Source organism: Polyergus mexicanus, unplaced genomic scaffold (assembly GCF_030449975.1).
Source record: "Polyergus mexicanus isolate NDT 795.1 unplaced genomic scaffold, iyPolMexi1.0 SCAF_7, whole genome shotgun sequence".
Taxonomy (NCBI): domain Eukaryota; kingdom Metazoa; phylum Arthropoda; class Insecta; order Hymenoptera; family Formicidae; genus Polyergus; species Polyergus mexicanus.
Window position 1 is genome coordinate 2,960,394 of NW_027223327.1, and position 19,355 is coordinate 2,979,748.

The 19,355-nt window shown below is 29.4% G+C and overlaps 2 protein-coding genes and 1 long non-coding RNA gene across 12 annotated transcripts in view; 1 reads left to right on the forward strand and 2 right to left on the reverse strand.

The window, feature by feature from the left end:
• LOC138935208 (metabotropic glycine receptor) overlaps window positions 1-19,355 on the forward strand; it is a 91,558-nt gene that overhangs the window by 21,064 nt on the left and 51,139 nt on the right. For all 6 annotated transcript variants that reach the window (XM_070299655.1, XM_070299656.1, XM_070299651.1 and 3 more), the window contains one exon: window positions 15,400-15,583. In XM_070299655.1, the coding sequence (XP_070155756.1) occupies window positions 15,400-15,583 (184 nt within the window). The remainder of the gene's footprint in view (window positions 1-15,399; window positions 15,584-19,355) is intronic.
• Window positions 1,085-7,456, reverse strand: LOC138934574 (uncharacterized). Of its 4 annotated transcripts, none has more exons than XR_011447153.1 (9): window positions 7,388-7,456; window positions 7,153-7,284; window positions 4,001-6,176; window positions 3,797-3,926; window positions 3,317-3,595; window positions 3,148-3,198; window positions 2,844-3,067; window positions 2,596-2,758; window positions 1,085-2,515 (listed from the first exon to the last, which is right to left on the reverse strand). XR_011447153.1 is itself a non-coding variant. In XM_070298490.1 (8 exons), the coding sequence occupies exons 3-8, from the start codon at window positions 3,834-3,836 to the stop codon at window positions 2,382-2,384; spliced, it is 891 nt and encodes a 296-aa protein (XP_070154591.1). In that variant the 5' UTR covers window positions 3,837-3,926; window positions 7,153-7,284; window positions 7,388-7,456; the 3' UTR covers window positions 1,085-2,381. The 4 variants fall into 4 exon arrangements, 2 of the variants coding, with proteins under 2 accessions (XP_070154591.1, XP_070154590.1); XR_011447152.1 differs by having other exon boundaries at window positions 3,317-3,604; window positions 3,700-3,926; XM_070298490.1 differs by lacking the exon at window positions 4,001-6,176.
• LOC138935210 (uncharacterized) lies at window positions 11,881-18,377 on the reverse strand. 2 transcript variants are annotated; one of them, XR_011447225.1, is made up of 3 exons: window positions 18,259-18,377; window positions 12,490-12,616; window positions 11,881-12,009 (listed from the first exon to the last, which is right to left on the reverse strand). It is a non-coding gene; the product is annotated as an uncharacterized lncRNA (long non-coding RNA). The 2 variants fall into 2 exon arrangements; XR_011447224.1 differs by having other exon boundaries at window positions 12,477-12,616.

Consider the following 19,355-nt stretch of genomic DNA (forward strand, 5'->3'; position numbering starts at 1 on the left):
GTAACGTTTAGATGGAAATGTCAGCAACATTATTCTTGTATATCAAACATAATAGATACATGAAATTAAAATGTAATAGATACATAAAATTTATATATGAAATTACATAACTATAACAGAACATAGTAAACACTGTTCTGTAACATTTACATAACATTGACAGAACAGATATGGTAACCATTATGTCAACTTTTAAAACGTAATAGATACATAAAATTTATATATATAAATTACGTAACTGTAACAGAACATAGTAAACACTGTTCTGTAACATTGAGAGAACAGATATGGTAACGATTATGTCAACTTTTAAATGATGTTTAGATGAAAATATCAGCAACATTATGCCTGTATATAATACGTAATAGATACATAAAATTTAGATATAAAATTACGTCATTATAATAGAATTTAGTACATACTGTTCTGTAATATTTATATATTATTTACAGAACACATATTATCTGTTCTAGTAACCATTATGTAATTTACAGGTAACATTTAGATCAAAATGTCACGTATTATATACAGCAACACTATGCTGTATATAATATGTAACAAAATGATAATAACAAATAACAAATATCTAAAATTTAGACATGAAATTAAGTAACTATAATAGAATAGTCTTTTTTCAGTCTAATCATTGATAAATATATATATTAATAATACATATATATTTATCAATGATTAAAATGAAGAAACTATTCTGCTATAGTTGAATATACAGCGCAAAATTATTGATTGGATAAAATTACTAATGGTTGTTTTTTTATTAAAATTAAGAGAATTAACTTATATTATTTATGTTTAGAAAATCGTGTATATATAAAGATATGGATATATATAACAATAAAAACTTGATTTCTTGAACAACTCTTTATTTCCACATATGCTAAATTGTTAAATAAATGAATCTTGTAACAAATTTATGAATAAATCTTTTAACAAATATTATTAATATTTATAAAATTAATTTTTGTTTCAAATTACAATTATAATGATAATTTAAATTATATTACATAATTTTAGATATTTTTTTTAAGAGAAAACTTTAAATATACTAATAGCTAATAATAATTTCAAACTTAAATAACAAATTGCACTTATATTGTATTAATTAATATACTTTGCAAACAATTAGAATCACAAAATTAAAAAGAATCAAATTCACGTATTTTTGCAAAAAAAATGTCATATGGTCGTAGAACTGTTTAAAAAAAGCATTTTAAAGAGAAAATGTTAAGTTTTATTACAATTAATAGAATTGATGAAAAAATTGTTCTCTACGTACTCGCCTATTAAAGTTGAAGTTTTTTTCTACAATTACAAAGCTCATTTTAAAGTAGCACCACTTGTAATAAAATCTGTATAAGAAAAATCGTTAGAAAAATCTCCGTTAGAGCATTGGAAAGTTATGTTTTCTAGCTTTAAAATCTGTTTTAAATATCATTCTGTGATAATTTTTTCGAAAAGTATATCAATTTGAATTTCATCCTTTCTACGCCTTTTTACGCCGAAGTACAATAATTTCCTAATTTTGTTGCAAAATATAGTACACTAATAACAATTAATAATATTATAAATTAATTAAATTTAGAAATATTATAAATTATAAATTTATTATAATAGTAATTAATATGATAAATTTAAACTTCACGGTACACTCGAGTATTCGCGATATTATTTTTTGTTTTAACGCTATACATCAATAAGAAATGAGTTTTTTAGGCTTCTCCCCACATGAAAACTATAATTTTTACATCCATAAACTTTTCATAAACACACTTGTCAAAATCTTTGAGATTCATGTATGATTCGTTAATTATAACACATTTGTTAATAATATAAGTGTGTACCGTTAGAATAAATCTAATTTAAACAAAAATGGAAACGCAATTCGATTTTCATTTGAAAGAAAAACAATAAAGCAATTATACTTTTTGTAATTAAAAAGATTGTTAGATAAACTATTAAATGTATCAACATAATGCATACTTTAATTCTACTAATTCTCCTAAAAGAAGTATTTAACTCAAATAATGACGTTGAGAACTCAAAATGAAAAGAGTGCAGACTATGATTTTAGATTTTAGAACATAAAAATTTAAAAACTTAAGTATTTAACACTAAATCTACCGACAACTTATTTATACCAAATGCAGAAATTTTTAAACTTTGATAACGTTTTGACCGATTGTTTAACCAGTCGTGGTAGGTTTAGTGTTAAAATCATTCAATATAAAAAAAACATTAGTTAAAAAAAATATTTCTTATGTTAATTAAGACTCTAGGCCAATAAAAAAAAGATCATAAGCCGAAAGCTCATAGACTAATAAGAAAAAAGATTATAATGAAAAAATAATAAGCTTTTGAGACATTTAAATAACTTGCGGATTTGCTTCTTCAGAGTCTTTTTGTTGTCTGCTAAGCCTTTGACCACCTTGGCGAAACCATTCTTTCGTGATGTCTTCAAACTCTTTGTTTGTGAATTGATGTTGAGCCAAAATTGTTGCTGAATTATTAAAAAAATTTTACATTAAATTAAATTGCATATTTTATAAATTTATTTATAAATATAAAAATATATTTTACCTTGTATTCCCGTCAATATAAACTTTAAACTACTTATTTTAAAATGATTACGTAGTCCTTTCCAGGATGATACCTTGGCAACTTCATTAGAAAATAAAGTTCGATATATACGAATTAAATTTTCTTTAGCGGACCCTCCGCCTATGCGAGATATATACAGCATCTTTAGAAATAAAACATACCAATAATATAATTTACATTATTCTATTTAAATAAAATTTGCATTTAAATAACTTAATTAAACTTACAAATTTGTTGTACTCATCTGCATTTTCTGATAAATTCTTTTCAAAAGCTATTATTTCATTTATACTCTTAAACGGAAAAGATTTTTGTATATTTGATGTATCCCTGGCAGAGTCTTTAGACTTATGTTGGTTATGTTGTGTTTCTATGTTTTTTAAACGAATATCTATAGTTTGTATGTCTAATGAAATTGTAGTTATAGCTGTACATATTTTTTCAAAATTATCTAAAAAATTAATAATATTGAGTAAACAATGCCATAAAGAGATATTAATAAAATTATAAGATAAAAAGTAAATACAAAACCTTCCATTTTATCTGACATTTCTGACACTAACGTATATACATCCTGCATATCTAGAAATATTAAAAAAGTATTAGATTACTCATAATAAACAATAACTATAATTTAAAAAAAAACCGTTTTATTATAGAGATAATAAAAATGGAATAAAAGAATTAAAATAAAAATTACTTTTGTGAGGTACTATAGTTCCATCAAGAATTTCCATATCAATATTATTAATAATTGTTGAATCCAAAATATTTGAGATTGATTGAATATTTTTGGCTGATTGTGAGACATTGTGGATTGATGGTGGATTTGGTATAATTGAACGTGAGTCATCAGAATCAGATTCAGATTCATTATCATAAACTGTATTTAGTGACCGTTTTGTGCATGACTTCTTTATTTGATTTGTATTATTTTCATCGCTTGAAGAATAATTCGTTGCTCTTTGTCTAGCCTCATCTAATGAATCTTGATTAGGACAAAACCGTAATTTACAAATTACATTATTTTTTTAAAATATTAAAAAAATAATTACATAAATTCTGAAGTAAAATATAAATTACCATAATATCCATGAAATTTGATAGGATAAAGTGTCCATTTAGGATTATTAGTAACAGGTGGAGTTTGTTTCACAATAAACATGTTTATATTTTTTACCGATGGCCATCAGCATTCTGTTAAATTGGAAGAAAGCCATAAAGATGGAACTTCTGATACGATCTCTTCTTCATTATTCCCATCGCTTGGAAAAGTTACGACAGCGAAATTTTTTACCATTATTAATAATCTGTAAAAAAGTAAAACTTGTTAATTAATTTAATATTGTTTTCAATTATATATTCTATCAATATGAGTACTCGCCATAAACATATATCTTGTTGGTGCAGTAAAGGCAAGATCACAGCTTCTTCGTCACATAAAGGCAGTTTTACACATTTTAATTTAATATCAGACAATGGAATAGTAATTAACTCATACTGTGACTCGTTAATTTTTTTAATTCCGATATTTAAAGAGTTGCATGGAATGCGAAAAAATGATTTAATATTTAAATACTTTTTGCCAATAATGTAAATCTGTTTATTTTTAAAATAAATTGTCGTAAGTGAAATCGTTGTACCATCTAACAAAAGACAACAATTATCAGCAGTTCTTGTACTTAGATAGAAACCTTTACATTGAACTGATTTTATTATCTTTTTGCCATTTATAATACGTACTTTTGGTATTGGATAATTCTTTTCTACATTTGTTATATTAAAATTATCTTCTTCTTTACAACGATTGACTAATTGTTCTAATGGCCGACTCGAAGATCTAATTCTTGATTTAATTTTTTGCATGTAATTTTCGAACTTAAACGCACTAAATTTATTTAACACTCCCCATAATTTTACATAATAACACAAATGAATTAAATTATGAACGTTATATGATAAATATTGACGACCATATAATGTGCAATAATTTTCAACAAAATACAATAATAAACTGTGTGCATAATCAAGCAGTTGTACGCAATATTCTTTGCTACATAAAATTCGAATTGCTATGCTCAGACTCAAAAAATGAACATATTTATCACGTGATAATTTTTTAAAAAAGATTATTGGCCCAGTATATAATAATAATTGTCTTAATTCGGTGGCTTTAAAGCGATCAACCTCATCTAATTTCCTTGGCTTTCTAGCAAATTCCTTAGGTAGGAATAATGACATAGATAATAAAGAAGTTGAAGCAAGAGTTATCTGAGTTGCAACCATACGAACATTATGTTTACCTTTAATCCAAAACTGCAACAATTTTTTCATTACTCCTAATAGTACGAGATGCATGTAGTCTAAAGGAAATTGAGTAACCATTCCAATGTTTAAATCTTCAAGATTTGAAGTGATTTTATGGTGTTCTTCTTGTTTTCTTAATTTAAAAGATTCATCTGATCTTAACATTGCATTAATTTCTGGGTACGTTACTCGATTTTCTATGTAATCTCCCTCTTGAATACAATTACCGCATCCAAAATACGCATTATGTCCTTTAGTTCCCTTGATAAACGATTTTGCAGGAGCATCGCAGATAAATACGTTCAATTTCACAGTTATTTTTTTGCCGTATTCTACAATGCCAGTTCGGAAAATTTCTAAACAATCATCCTTAAAATATTTCAAAAAAGTATTGCAACATTTTGGCTTTTCAAAACCATGATAAACACCAATTATAAACGGTTCGGTGTAAATATCTGCAACTATACTACCTAAAATAGGCCAAAATTGACTCCCAGAAGATTTTGTTAAAGGAAGACCATCTATATTCACATTAATATTTATCTGAGATGGTAAATTATTTCGACAATAATGCTTACGAATAGATTTTTTCAAACTATCATCTAAACCTGCATGATAATATTTTCCTGGTGTCATTTCAATAATGTCTACTTGTTTGGGCGTTTGAAATAGAGTTCGAGCATCAATCGGAACATTATGGCCGTATTTTACTAGAATTTTCAGTAAACTACTAATAGCAGAATGACTGACACGATTTTCAATAGCCCATAATCGGATGTCGTTAATAAGTTCTGTTTTACAAAATTCTGTTTTAGAAAATTTATCACTTGAAATACTTAACTGAAGACTATTTTTATCAATACTAATTTCCGAATGTTCAGAAACTAAATCATGATTATTTTCTGTACACTTATGAGTGTTCATTACATTGGAATAATCGATATCAATTTCTTTTAGTACATTTTGCTGCTGAGGTAATTGTTCGATGTTACCTGGCCCATTCGATAAACTTACGATATTATTTTGAATTTCCAAATTTGAATTAATAGTCATTTGGCAGATATTACGAAATTTTTTTAAGAAAATACGTCGCCGCTGCCTTGGCGTTAAAGAATTAATGTCTAGTCTTAATTTTGATTTGGACATAATATAATTTTATAAAGCAATAGGAAATAGATGAATTGCGATTATGTATACGAATATAGGTTTGGGTTTGCCTGATATTATTGTTTATATTATATTTTCCTTTTTCACTGAAACAATATATAGGAAGCTTATATGGAGAATTAAAAATATTTTGACAAATAAAAAATGTTTTAAGACATTCGCAGTTTTTTATCGAAACAAACTAATTCAATAATTAAAATATAATTTATGTAATATTTTAAGGACGCTAATAGAAAATTTCAGAAAAAATGCAATCTATGTTTCTTAAATAGTATTTCATTTATATATGAAAAATTTGATTTCTCACAATTATGGTGAAACAACCTACATAATTTTTTAATGTCTTTTAACGGAAATATTTTTGTAATGTATTTTAGTGTTGTAATTAATTAAACACGAATAATTTTTTTTGTTACGTTGCATGTTATTATAAACTATAAATTATAAATTAAAGTAATTATATAAGCATATTGCACGCATAATATTTACAATTTTTTAAGACCTATAACTTCATTATGTAATGACTTGTAATAATTAATGCTATCATGTTTAAATATTTTATACTTGAATAAAAATCAGTTTACATCAAATTAATTCACGATCAAATACCAAATTGAAAAATTAAGACTCATGCATAGAAAATATTTATTAATTATAAGATTCTATTTCATTTGCAAAAAATTATTATGAAAACAGTCAATAATAAACTTTCAAAATATATGAAGTATTCGAAAAAATATATCTACAGTTTTTTCTAATGCAGATATCTTGTTCAACAATATAAAAGCTATATTTCATAATTGATATCATTTATCATTGGAATTACCATTACGATCATTATAAAAAAATTATAAACCGGAATTTAGTATGCCGCAATGCAATAAAAAATAAAAAATCTATAATTAAGAAATGATGTAACTTTACACTCGAAATATTCAAGCTTCTGATTCAAAAAGTAGTGCAAATAAGAGATTTCTTGTTTTTCTCATTATATGACCGTGCAACAAATATTGTAAAAAAAACATGGGAAAAATAATGTTGCATAAAATAAATCGTACTTACTATAAAAATGCCAAAATATAAAAATAATGAGGCAAAACTAGGTGTATCTTTCGCCGGCACGAGGTCCTTTGTCCTTTGTTAGGCGCACGTGGTTTTCAGTTTTCACGTGGTACGCGATGTATCTTTTGTTCACTGCACAAGAGGAATTCAATCTTTAGCATAGCTTTTTTACCACAAGACAACAATTATCATTTGTTGGCATTAATTATTAAGTTAATATTTATTTCATACTTACCAATATCTCGATACTGTTCACACTTTCAACACAATTTTTTCACACGCACAACTACTGTTTTCGTAGATTTGGTCATATTGAAAAGTAAAGCCTAGCGCGCAGAAGCTTGGGATGCTTTGTACGATGATTGCGCACTAGAGCTGCGTTCGGAAACATTACCCGTGTGCACACGAGCGACGTTCTATCTTTGTTTAACTTTTGGTACATAACAAAGATAGAACGACACTCGTGTGCACACGAGTGATGTTTCCGAACGCAGCCTTGCACGCATAGACATAGTATATCTAGACCGAGCGTTTGCCTTTATTTAAGGAGTGGGGGTAAAGATACACGTAGAAAAGGACATACTCTGTTCCGTGCTCCTTGCGTTCTCTCTCGCTCGCAAGTAGCAGCGACTATGTCTATGCTTGCACGTATACTTAATACGACTAACAATAAGCCAATCACAGACTTACCCCCTAGGGCATGTTCACATAACTTACACAGATGCATAATGTAGAGAAAAATTTACTAATTATGCGTCTTGCACAAAGAACATAAGTAAAAAATTTCAGTAAACGTATATTTACTTAATAATTACATAATATTCTATATGTTATAAATGAACAAAACAAAACTATGACGTATCAGTTATGTCAATAACGTAATGAATCTATAATTGTTACATAGAAATGTTATGTCATTTTGTCGTTACTCTATTATGTAACATTTATGCAATTTGGTGAACATAAATGTGTATACTCTAAAAGTTTCGTGAATGCCACGTAATTTTAACGACATAATTGACACGTTATGTTAAATATACATAACATTTATGTATTTTGGTGAATGTAAATGTATATACTCTAAAAGTTTCATACATGTTACGTAACTCTAATGATATAATTGAAATGTTATGTTAAATACGTAACAATTATGTATTTTGATAAATGTAAATGTGTATACTATAAAAATTTCATAAATGTTACATAACAGAAAAATAGTATACATATATCATTCAAAAAAAGATATCTGGTGCATATTTTAAAATTTTTTTTTTAATATATAATTTTATTTTCCACATTTATAACTCTATATTAAGAAAATATGTTTCAAATACGTTTTTCTCAATGATATTATATGCATTTATCATCTTTTCAGAACACTCAAAAATGTCAACAATGGTATATATTTTTTTATGTGTAATACGATATGGAAATTTTGTTATTACTAGACATTACAAGTGTGCGCTTTGCGTGCGCCACACGCATTTATCGTGTGCGTGTGTGTCTGTGTATTACATATGTGTGTGTGTGTGTGTGTGTGTGTACATATATTATAATTTAACAACTAAGCTTCGGATAAAATTTTGATAAAGGAAAAATCGTCTTAGAATTAATTCAAGAATACGACATTTTAAGAACTAAAAGTTGTTTTGAATCACCCTGTATACACACAAAAAAAATCAAATGTGGTACACACACAATAAATGTATATGGTGTGCACGGAGCACGCGTTTGTGATGTTGTAGTTCTTCTCTAAAAAAGGCATGATTGATATATTGTTACCGCTTTTAAATTATAAATAAATATATCGCAACTTTCCTCTCTCAAAATCTTTCATTTTCTTGTTTCTGCATAATTCTCTTCCTTTTACGAATTCTTTTTACAAGGTTTTAACAAAAATGTATACATTGACATCAATAAAATAATGTTAATGTTACATGTTTAACATAACGATACACTTATGTCGTTAGAGTTATGTAGCATTTATGAAGTTTTTAGAGTGTACACATTTACATTCACCAAAATACATAATTGGTACGTATTTAACATAACGTTTCAATTATGTCATTAGAGTTACGTAGCATTTATAAAACTTTTAGAGTATACACATTTACATTTCACCAAAATACATAAATGTTACGTATTTATTATAACGTTACAATTACGTCGTTAGAGTTACGTAGCATTTACGAAACTTTTAGAGTATGCACATTTACGTTCACAAAAATACATAAATGTTACGTATTTATTATAACGTTACAATTACGTCGTTAGAGTTACGTAGCATTTACGAAACTTTTAGAGTATGCACATTAACGTTCACAAAACTGTATAAATGTTACGTATTTATTATAACGTTACATTTACGTCGTTAGAGTTACGTAGCATTTACGAAACTTTTAGAGTATGCACATTAACGTTCACAAAACTGTAAAAATGTTACATAACAAAGTAACGACAAAATTACATAACAATTCTATGCAACAATTATAGATTTATTATGTTATTGATATAACTGATACGTTATAGTTTCATTTTAATGATCTGTAATATATACATATAGAATATTATATAATTGTTACGGAAATGAGCCCTGCGTGTTTACTGGGATTTTTCTCAAGTATGATGGGAACTTTTAGCGGCAAAAGTTTCTTGCAATTTCATGATATGTATAAACTTGTTTGCTTCTCTCATTTTCTTCTTCTCATTTTATTCCATCTTATTGTACAAAAGACGATACCGTTCCTTGGTTCTCTCTTTCTCTCCACTTTTCTCTGTACATTTAATTAAATGAGATCGTCTAAGTCCCTTTATTACATAGATTATGATTTTCATGTAAAACAAATAAACCATAATCATATATTTTCAACGTTAAATGCACCATGTTAGAACTATTGCACGAGCCATTAGCTTTTACAGCTTGCTTTACAATCATTGCATCGTATCCACCGTAAAAGTTTGTAGAGTTCATTTAAGGATATTGAAATATCTAAATTTTTATATAAAGGATGAGGAGAGTACATTAAATAATTTTTCTAAATTATAATGAATGCATAAAAGAGGCCGCATTTAAACGAGTAATTGAAGTATACTTACAAATACATCGAATCTCCGTGAATATTTTACACGCAAGTTTCCCGGATATCTTTCTCATCTAGCTTTCGGTAAAATCTTTATCGCAGAAATTGTCCTAATTAATTTGTTAGAATCACCATCGCAATCCACGAACTGCCCGTAAAAACTACCTTGGGATACGAAAGATTTCTTGACAGATCTCAAATATTCTCGTAACGGATATCCATCGGTATGTATAGCGATTCTATCGCGGATTTCTTGTCGCGTTTCGTAGTTTTGTAATGCGGATGAAAGCTCGCGAAAAGCGCTCGATAACGTAACAATGGATGACGCTTGGACGAGCAACGTTCGACGATGAGAGACGAGAGAGCTCCGGTTCTTTTAAAGAGACCTGCTCCGCAACCTTTTTGTAACGTAAAAGGAATGCGGTTTAATCGCTACCGATTAGAGCGAGTGTTCTAAACTATTGTACTGAAGTGTCAAATATACCAAGTCAAGTATCTTCGATAAATCCAGCGTTATCGGTCGGATAAAAATTTCGTACATACATATAATGTGTTCCATGTTATAATTTATTAGTATTCGATACGCATGCGATGTAATGTTACAATTCATATTTCGCGAATGTCACAGAATGTTCTTTGTTTCATATTTTCGAACATAATAATTTATACGCACGTACCACGCCCGTACGTGTGCGACATGTAAAATAAGCATTTTCGCTGAAACCATAATAAATGTATAATGTGACGTACCATTACATGTTAATAGAAGGACAGTTGGCAAATGTCATATTAATAGCAATATTTACGTTAATAACATTATTAATAAAATGAAACTGTAAATGTGTTACCATGTATATATTATTATTAAAGATATAAAAGCAATATACGAGGTGTCCTTGTAATTTAAATGGCAAAACTTCAGGAGCGTGTAGGGGATCGAAAAGCTAGGACAGAAAGTCCTTTAGAGGTTTGCTCGTTTTTGCTCCATTTTGGAGAAAATCACAAAAAAAGAAACTAAACAATTTTTCGTTTATTTATTTATTTATTTATGTTATCATCTATTTAACGCAGATATTGTTCAAAATGTTGTCCTCTTGTAGCAATGCAAGCATCACATCTAGCACTGATCTCATTAATTGCAGCCAGACATTGTTCTAGTGATATTTGGTGCACTGCATCTTTGATTCGGTCTCTTAATTGCTCTCTTGAATTGATTGGCATGGAATAAACTTCCTACTTCAAGGTTTCCCATACGAAGAGGTCCATGGGTGTCATATCAGATGATCGGGGTAGCCAAGAAAGAGAGATTGAATTTTTGCGATTTTTTCTAAAATGGAGCAAAAACGAGCAAACCTCTAAAGGACTTCTTGCCGTAGTTTCTCGGTCCCCTACACGCTTTTGAAGCTTTGCCATTTAAATTGGGGACAGCCTGTATATATAACAGAGCTTCAACAATAACAAAGTAAGATTTCAATAAGGAAGTTTTAAGCGTTATTCGAGTGCTTACCTGACAGTTTCTCGAAAGTTTTAGTCCGCGAATCAAATATCGTTATTAAAGTTCTTCATGTCGATAACGAATTATTATTGCTATAGCCAAGACGAATGGCTCGAGCGAAATAAATGTTCAAGTTATAAGATTGTCGGAAAAGTTGAAACACTCATTTTTGTCGCTCAATATTTCTCGAAGCAATTTAAAGACTATTTGCTTAACTGAAACTCTTTTATCTCTATTTTTTTATCTTCTGTAACATTTAGTCACTGGTCTTAAATATATCGTCTGAAAATTGAAGTGATCACAAAATTTACAGAACGTTAAATATCGTGGCAAGTTCAAGAATTTTAAATTCAAAAATAAATCGAAAATATAAAATTCTAGAAATTTAAACTTGCGAAAAATATTTCAAAAATCTTTCATGCTCAAGGGATTTAAGAATTCGTAAATATTTTAAAAGTTATCTTGGTATCTAACTTCAGAAACATAAAGACGTGGATGTGTCAAGCTAAAGATTCGAAATTTAAAGGAAGAAAGATAATAAAGGATAGCAGAACATATGTCAAAAAATCGATAATATACTTTATACGAAGATTACGTATTTTTTGCCAATATCTTTCAAGATATTGAAAGAAAATGTTATGAGATAGATCTCTCGCATCTTACGAAATGAACTGCGGGTATAAAGAATTGCGCAAACGCTTTGTAAAAAGATATACAATAGAAAAAATGAAGTAAATGAGTCGATCTACCGTCGTAACATACACTGGTAAAAGAATTTTATTAATTTAATTCTCTCTTTCTCCAGTTGGTCTTTCAAAAGATGCTTTCCTTCTCTGCTTTTCCCATCCTTGCCCGTCTTTGCCAACTTTAATGGTACATTGGAGCTGACCTGAAATCAAATTGAATATTTTTCTGCGTCAATAAATCTTTTGGTGTTTTTCTCTCTTTGCCCTTCGCGACTTTTACCGATTTTCTTTGAACCCTTTCTAATCATCAAAAAGTTAGACTTTAAATTTTCATTAATATTTTTATATATTATTTAATTTCTATAATTTCTTCGAGATTGTACATTGACACGAATTTAATTAAAATCAAATTTAATTTTCTAAATTTTCACATATTGTTATATTTGTGTAATCTATCAAAATTAAATGAAGAAAAATTCGTGTCTACGAAGGGGATGTCTTTGTCAGAAAATATTTTAATTATCTGAAATAAAATTCTCTAACATAAGTAAAAATCAATTTTTGTATTGTCATGGAAAACTAATTTAAATGATTAAAACAGGAATATTTAACAATTCAAATGACCTCGACTGCCAATGTCGTGACGGCGATTAATAAACATACAGATTTCCTAAACAGGTTTCGGGAGGATCTATGTTAAAAGAGGAATTACTGTCGGATAAATCAGACCAGGATTTCTCGAGCTTGCAGGCAGGACAGGGAAGAAATGAGAAGTAAGGGGACGAGAAATGAGCTGAGCAAAAAAGAGAGCACGCGTTACGACTTGGCGCCGTATCAGGTCGGTTTTCCGATTTTTCCGATCGAGAATAAACGCGATTCGGTTAAGGTTTTAATTAAGGGCGCCTCCGTCGGGATTGCCTCCTGTATAAAATGCGGTTATCTCGGTGAGAAACTTGCTTATTGATTTATTACGAGATAATTTATTTATTGCTAGAGACAAAGATGATATATTGTATAAATGTTCGCGCGTCGTTTTACATTTTTATTTTATGCTTTTCCGAGCGATATATTTTATCATATTTTTGCGATATTTTAATTTTGAAAACACGCGCCTCTCGGTCGTATATCTTTATCTTGCTTTGGGTGTAGCACATGCGGGTCATAAAATGCAGGTGTCCTATAAACGTGAATAGTCGAGTTAGATAAAAGATGAACAATTGCGTTAAGTCAAATATATATATATATATATATATATGAGAAAAGCTGTGCAGTACACCTGCTTTATATCGTAAATAATATTTCTCTTATTTCTTTCTCCATTCTTATTAACTGCGGCGGAAACAACATTTTCTGTACAAAGAAGTTAATGTATGATTGTATTAAATACATGTAAAAAATATAAACAAAGCATCGGTTAGTTCGAGTAATTATATAATTACGGTAACTAGCTTTTATCAATTTATACTTGGCGGCAAATTATAATTTAAAAACGTATGAATAAATTCATTTATTTTGAGTGGCAACTCTTAATTTCTATCCTTAATTATATACGGCGGCTTTATTATTTGCACAAATCGCCCTAATTATTATTTACGAGACTGCGTATAATTTCGTAGTCTTTGCCGCGATAGCGAGTGTGTTCCGTTGTTTTCTAATCTAATTTCATATGAGATGCTTCGGGGCACGTCCGCGGGAATACGTGATGTTGCAAAAATATCTCGGGGGAAAGATAAAGAAAGAGGAAGAAAAAAAATTTATTTACGACTAGCATGCGAAATACCAGCGGGGTGAAAAGTATGCTTCCGGCTGGTGTATTATAATATATACATACGGTATGTTATACGTATGTATTATATAGAAGGAGAACGACGCTACAAACGACATTGATTATCATCCCACGGTACGATACAAGGTGGATTGGAAAAGTAACGTTTCTCACATTTAAGCGGAGATCATGCTCGATAAAACTCAGCAACTTCTTCGCACGGGGTGGAAACACGTTGCCGTGACCGGAGGGAAGGAAAGGCGGAAAGGCGAGTAGTAGCAAGTCGACGGAAAAACAGATACGACGAAGCTCGTTTTCTTTATCTGCTCGGGACTTGGAGACGATTTCTCGCGGCACCTCTCTCTCTCTCTCTCTCTCTCTCTCTCTTTTTCTTTCGTCGTCTCCTGTATATATATATATTTATACCCTATAGTCCCTAATATCTCTCTACGGTGTGTGCACGTGCACATACTGCAGTTGGATAAAGTTACGTGTCTCGGAGTCTCGACTCCTATTGTTAGATCTTTGAATTACCAGAATCTTACTCGGAGCCTTACACAGTGGATTTGTGGAGTCTGAATGTCTAAGTCCTCGGAGATTAACTTCGGGAAATGTTGTCTCAATGAATGATCGCAGAAGTAGGAATAAAGGAAGTATAGTTTCTTTTGAGAGAATTAATTCAGAAGATATTTTGAGTAAAAGCGAAATATATATATATAGCTTTCATGTTTAATTTTGTAAAGCATCTCCGCGAGAAATTTTATCAATAATTCATAGTAAATATAATAATAATTAATTAGACAATTAATAATAAATTAGACAATCGTGTAAATGATATATTTATATTTGAACTGCATAATTTAAATAAATAATTATTATAAAATTCTTGTAAAAATAATAATTGATTCATTGAAAGTCAATGGATAATAAATGATACGCATAAAGCATGTGGACAATCAAAACACACTGAAACAATTTCAATATCGACAGTGCGATTAATTTTTGATTTAATGTGTCGCAATTAACTTTTGATAACGTACTAATAACGTATCAATTAATTTATACAGCAATGAGTATCAATATACATATTAATTCTCGTGTGTTGAATTAAAAATTAATTAATCAAGTATAGTAATTAGATTGCCATTATAGCATACGGATCCTTTAATTGAATTTCGGGAAGGAATAGACTCGACCTATTTAATGGTTTCTCTGTTCCAGGATTCCACACCTATACGTTGAACGAAAGCGTGCACACGGAAAGGGAGGAGGACGAAATCTTGACAGTGAAATACGAGGATGGCAGGTGGTCGAAACCGTATTACGACTGCGGAGGTGGTAATATCTGGATGCTGACCTATACTGTACCCTTCTTCGGATACGTCAACGACACCTATTTCTTCAAGTAAGTGCGGATCCTCCCTTTGCGTCGTTAATTGCGCATGACTTACTTAATTAATGAATCAGAGAGACGTCATGATTTTTTTACACCTCATATTGTCTGCATTTTTTAATAGTTTATTCAATCCTTTCAAATGTATAAGTAAATGTTTCAAATTTTGATTATATAAAATATCGTTATCCATTCTGTTTACGAATCGAAGAGTAAAACAAAAGATTTCCAATGATTTAATATTTTATATTAAATATCGCTCTAATAATCTCTAATATATTCGTATGAGAATGTGGATTTACGTGATATATACGTATCATAAAATGTAACGAATAATTTCAAATTTCCATCAATCGGATTGTATTGTCAGCTCTATTGTCGAAATGGTACGGTGATCCATCAATCTCTATTCTTTTCATATAGAAAAAAAAAAGTAGGACATAAAAGAATTCGTGAGAGCGCTGCATAATTAGTTAGTGTCACTCATCATTATAAACGCATTGTCACTCGCGAATTAAGAATTTTCGTCGTACTATCATTTCCGTTTCGAGATTTGAATCTAAGGGCCCGTGAATGGAAAAATCCTCCGCGGTATGCATAAGAATCTTAGAATAGAAACTTCAAAGAATTCCGAAGATTTGAAAATCCAATTGTCAAAATGTTTGAGAACATTGAAGATTCTAGATAACGTATTATTTTCACTGAATCGTATTTTTCATGAAAATTTAAGACCGGACTCTTTTATTAGCAATTTTTTTGCAGCTCGAGATAGAAAAGACTGACATAATTTCCAGGATTCATTTAACAGTACAAACTTTTAAATTATATTCTATAATGAAGGAAGTAATTAATTATAATAACGCTAATTAACATTTCCCTCCTCTAATTCGATAATATGAGAATTTATATTCCGAATTTCTTTTTTCTTTCGAAGTAATTACGTGCAGCTTAATTATTAAAGTGTCGCAATTCTTTCGATTGTTATTGCATTTCTCGCACCATTTATAACCGTCCGTTTTATAGGTCCAATGTCAATTTGATCGTAATTCTGACGTAAATTTGATCAGTAGATTGGCGCCGCCTGCGTAATGAAACACCAGTATCGCCGTAGATATAAAAAGAGAAAAACAATATATCAAGGACCGTGCATATATATATGCACACAGTGAATTTTTTTAATGACGCTGTTAATTTTAAAATCGGATAATATCCAGTTACATTGTTCGAGATGCTCCACTTTACCACAAAAATTACAAAGATATCATTTTCTGAGCGTGCTTTATAATGGCGAGGTCGTTTTCGTTAATGAATTTAAAAAGGAAAGAAAAAAAATTGGATAAATGAAGAAAATCTGACACGTTATTTTAAATGTAATAAGTTCTCGAGAGGGATTGCACGATAAGGGTTGTCCTTAACTAATTATATATTGACTAACTTGACAGTTTTTTTTTATCACGATTTTTTTTAATCACGATATTCTCCTGAAAAATGCCTTTTAAAAAACATTGTTTCTTCAAAAACTATTATTCAAGTGACCTTCTTAATAGATTTTCTCTCGGAATCGATAATGTAAATTAACGTATTTTTTATATAAATTTTATATTAATTATTTCATGATCATTGAATATCAGTCAATAAGCATACGATAATGTATAATTTAATATAAGGGAACATTTGTAACATTCAACGAGGAAGCGTCAATTAAAGATAATTTTTCACGATGAAAATTGTTATGGATAGAAAAAGAAAATAGAGACACATGGAAATTTCTTTATCTACTGATACTTTTTCACTATATTTATCACATAAATATTTTGTTCACTCAATCGTGCAACAATATTTTTTCATCAAATCTGTTTGTTATTATATTTATTATTCCGATGAAGCTCACGAAGTATTGTACTTATAGTTGCTAAAGAAGTAAAGAAGCTTATTATATCTCTCTTTCTTTTCTCGTGGAAAAGCCTGCTTTCTGAAGAAAAGCGTCTTACATTCGTATCGTCTGTGCGTTCAATATCGAAAAATTCTTTATTTTCAAATATATAAGGCGAAATTATAATAATTATTATTATGATAAATTGAATTTGTAATCAATCACATTTTAAATTTCCAAGAGCGATATTAATTTTATTAACGGCAAATATGCTATATCAACTCTATATACAAGATCTTAGAATTGCCAAAAATAATTATTATTAGTCTTTACAAAAAAATCACATCGATACATACAACTAAAAAAGAATATTATGGTTAATAATAATAATTAAAAACCATGAGTAAAAAATGTTATTATTCAAAAAATATATTACTCCTTGCACTTTATATATTTGCGCATGACATCGATAATCATTCGTTTATTTATGATGAGTATATATAATATTTTATGTATATCTTATATTTATTTTTATTTCAAAAAATATTATATTTTTACAAACTACTTATTTATTTTTATTCCGAGATTTATAAAATCCATGATATATACATACCATATATAAAATATATAATTTTATTATATTTTATATTTATAGTTATATATATTATATATTTATAATATATATAAATGTAATTTATATAAATACAATTGATTAAATTAATAGAACATTAAAAGTTTTGAAACTACGCACACGCATGTGCAAATAGTTAATATAAGCAGAGAAATAGAGGCATTTAAAGTCATGGTTACTCACATCGGACGTTTACACGGCAGTAGAGTTATGTCATTCCGTGATAGCGGAGTGTGCGCGAGAAGTTCATGATCATGTTTGCCTTTGAGAATCGGCGAAACTGAACGCGGCAAGAGTAGAGAGCATGCACAAAAGGCGCATATCGTGCGACCACATAGTGGTCGTATTATGTAGCTGCTCTAATGATAGCCCGTCCGTTCGCGCTCTCTTGCACCCGCGCGTATACAAGGGGGTGGCAACAAGTGAGTGGGTGGACGCTGTGAAAGTTACACTAAAGTTACCAGCTCGCCAGCGGACGCGAAACTTGTCGATATTAGTAGGGAAGTTGCTCGCCAACAAACTGTCGTAACTATCGCGAATTTTCCGAAGATTCATCGACCGGTAGATCCGCTCGCGGAATCGCCCATCGTTCTTCTTCCTATCCCCGCGGTCGTTCGAAATCGTTGAACTTTGGTCCAACTATAGAGATTTCTTGCGCGCGAATATGAAAATAGTTGAAATATTCGATTAGAAGAAAATTCTAGCAGATTTACATTCCTCCTTGAAAATGAGATTCTCAATAACGACGCTTTTTTAGCAAGAGCGAAACCTTGTCAATTTATTATTCGAGAGAGAGAGAGACAAATGTTCGATCGATCTCTTCGAACATATATGCTATTCTTGTTAAATTGATTTCTAGAATTGATCGCGAAAGCATGAGAGTTTGGAAACATATTCTTTGGCCAATGTTTCGAATCAGGTTTTCTATCAAATAAACTTGATTGATGAGACAATCAAAGATTAATATATAATATTAATAATTTATATATTTATAGTATTTTGCCAAATTTTATAGTATATATATATATATATACATAAATTTATTTCTTTCTTTTTTCAAGAAATATCTTAATTAATTTTTTGTTAATAAATGTTGAACGAAAAGAGATATAAAAAAGGATTAATTATAAGAAGATTGACAGCATGAAAATTGCGGAGTAACTCAAGTGTCGCTCATCAAATGAAAATTTTTTTTCCAATCATTTTATTATTTAAAAAGGAAACTGTTTCATTTGTCGACATTTCGTCTGTCAATATCTCTTTCATTGACGTTTCCTCTT

Bases quoted from the DNA above. Each gene is read 5' to 3' on its own strand.
- LOC138934574 (XM_070298489.1), bottom strand. From the start codon at position 3,781: ATGTTTATTGTGAAACAAACTCCACCTGTTACTAATAATCCTAAATGG. The intron at 3,199-3,316 runs GTAATTTTTATT...TAATATTTCTAG, and splicing joins AACTATAGTACCTCACAAAA to ATATGCAGGATGTATATACG. The intron at 2,516-2,595 runs GTAAAATATATT...TTAATAATTCAG, and splicing joins TATATTGACGGGAATACAAG to CAACAATTTTGGCTCAACAT.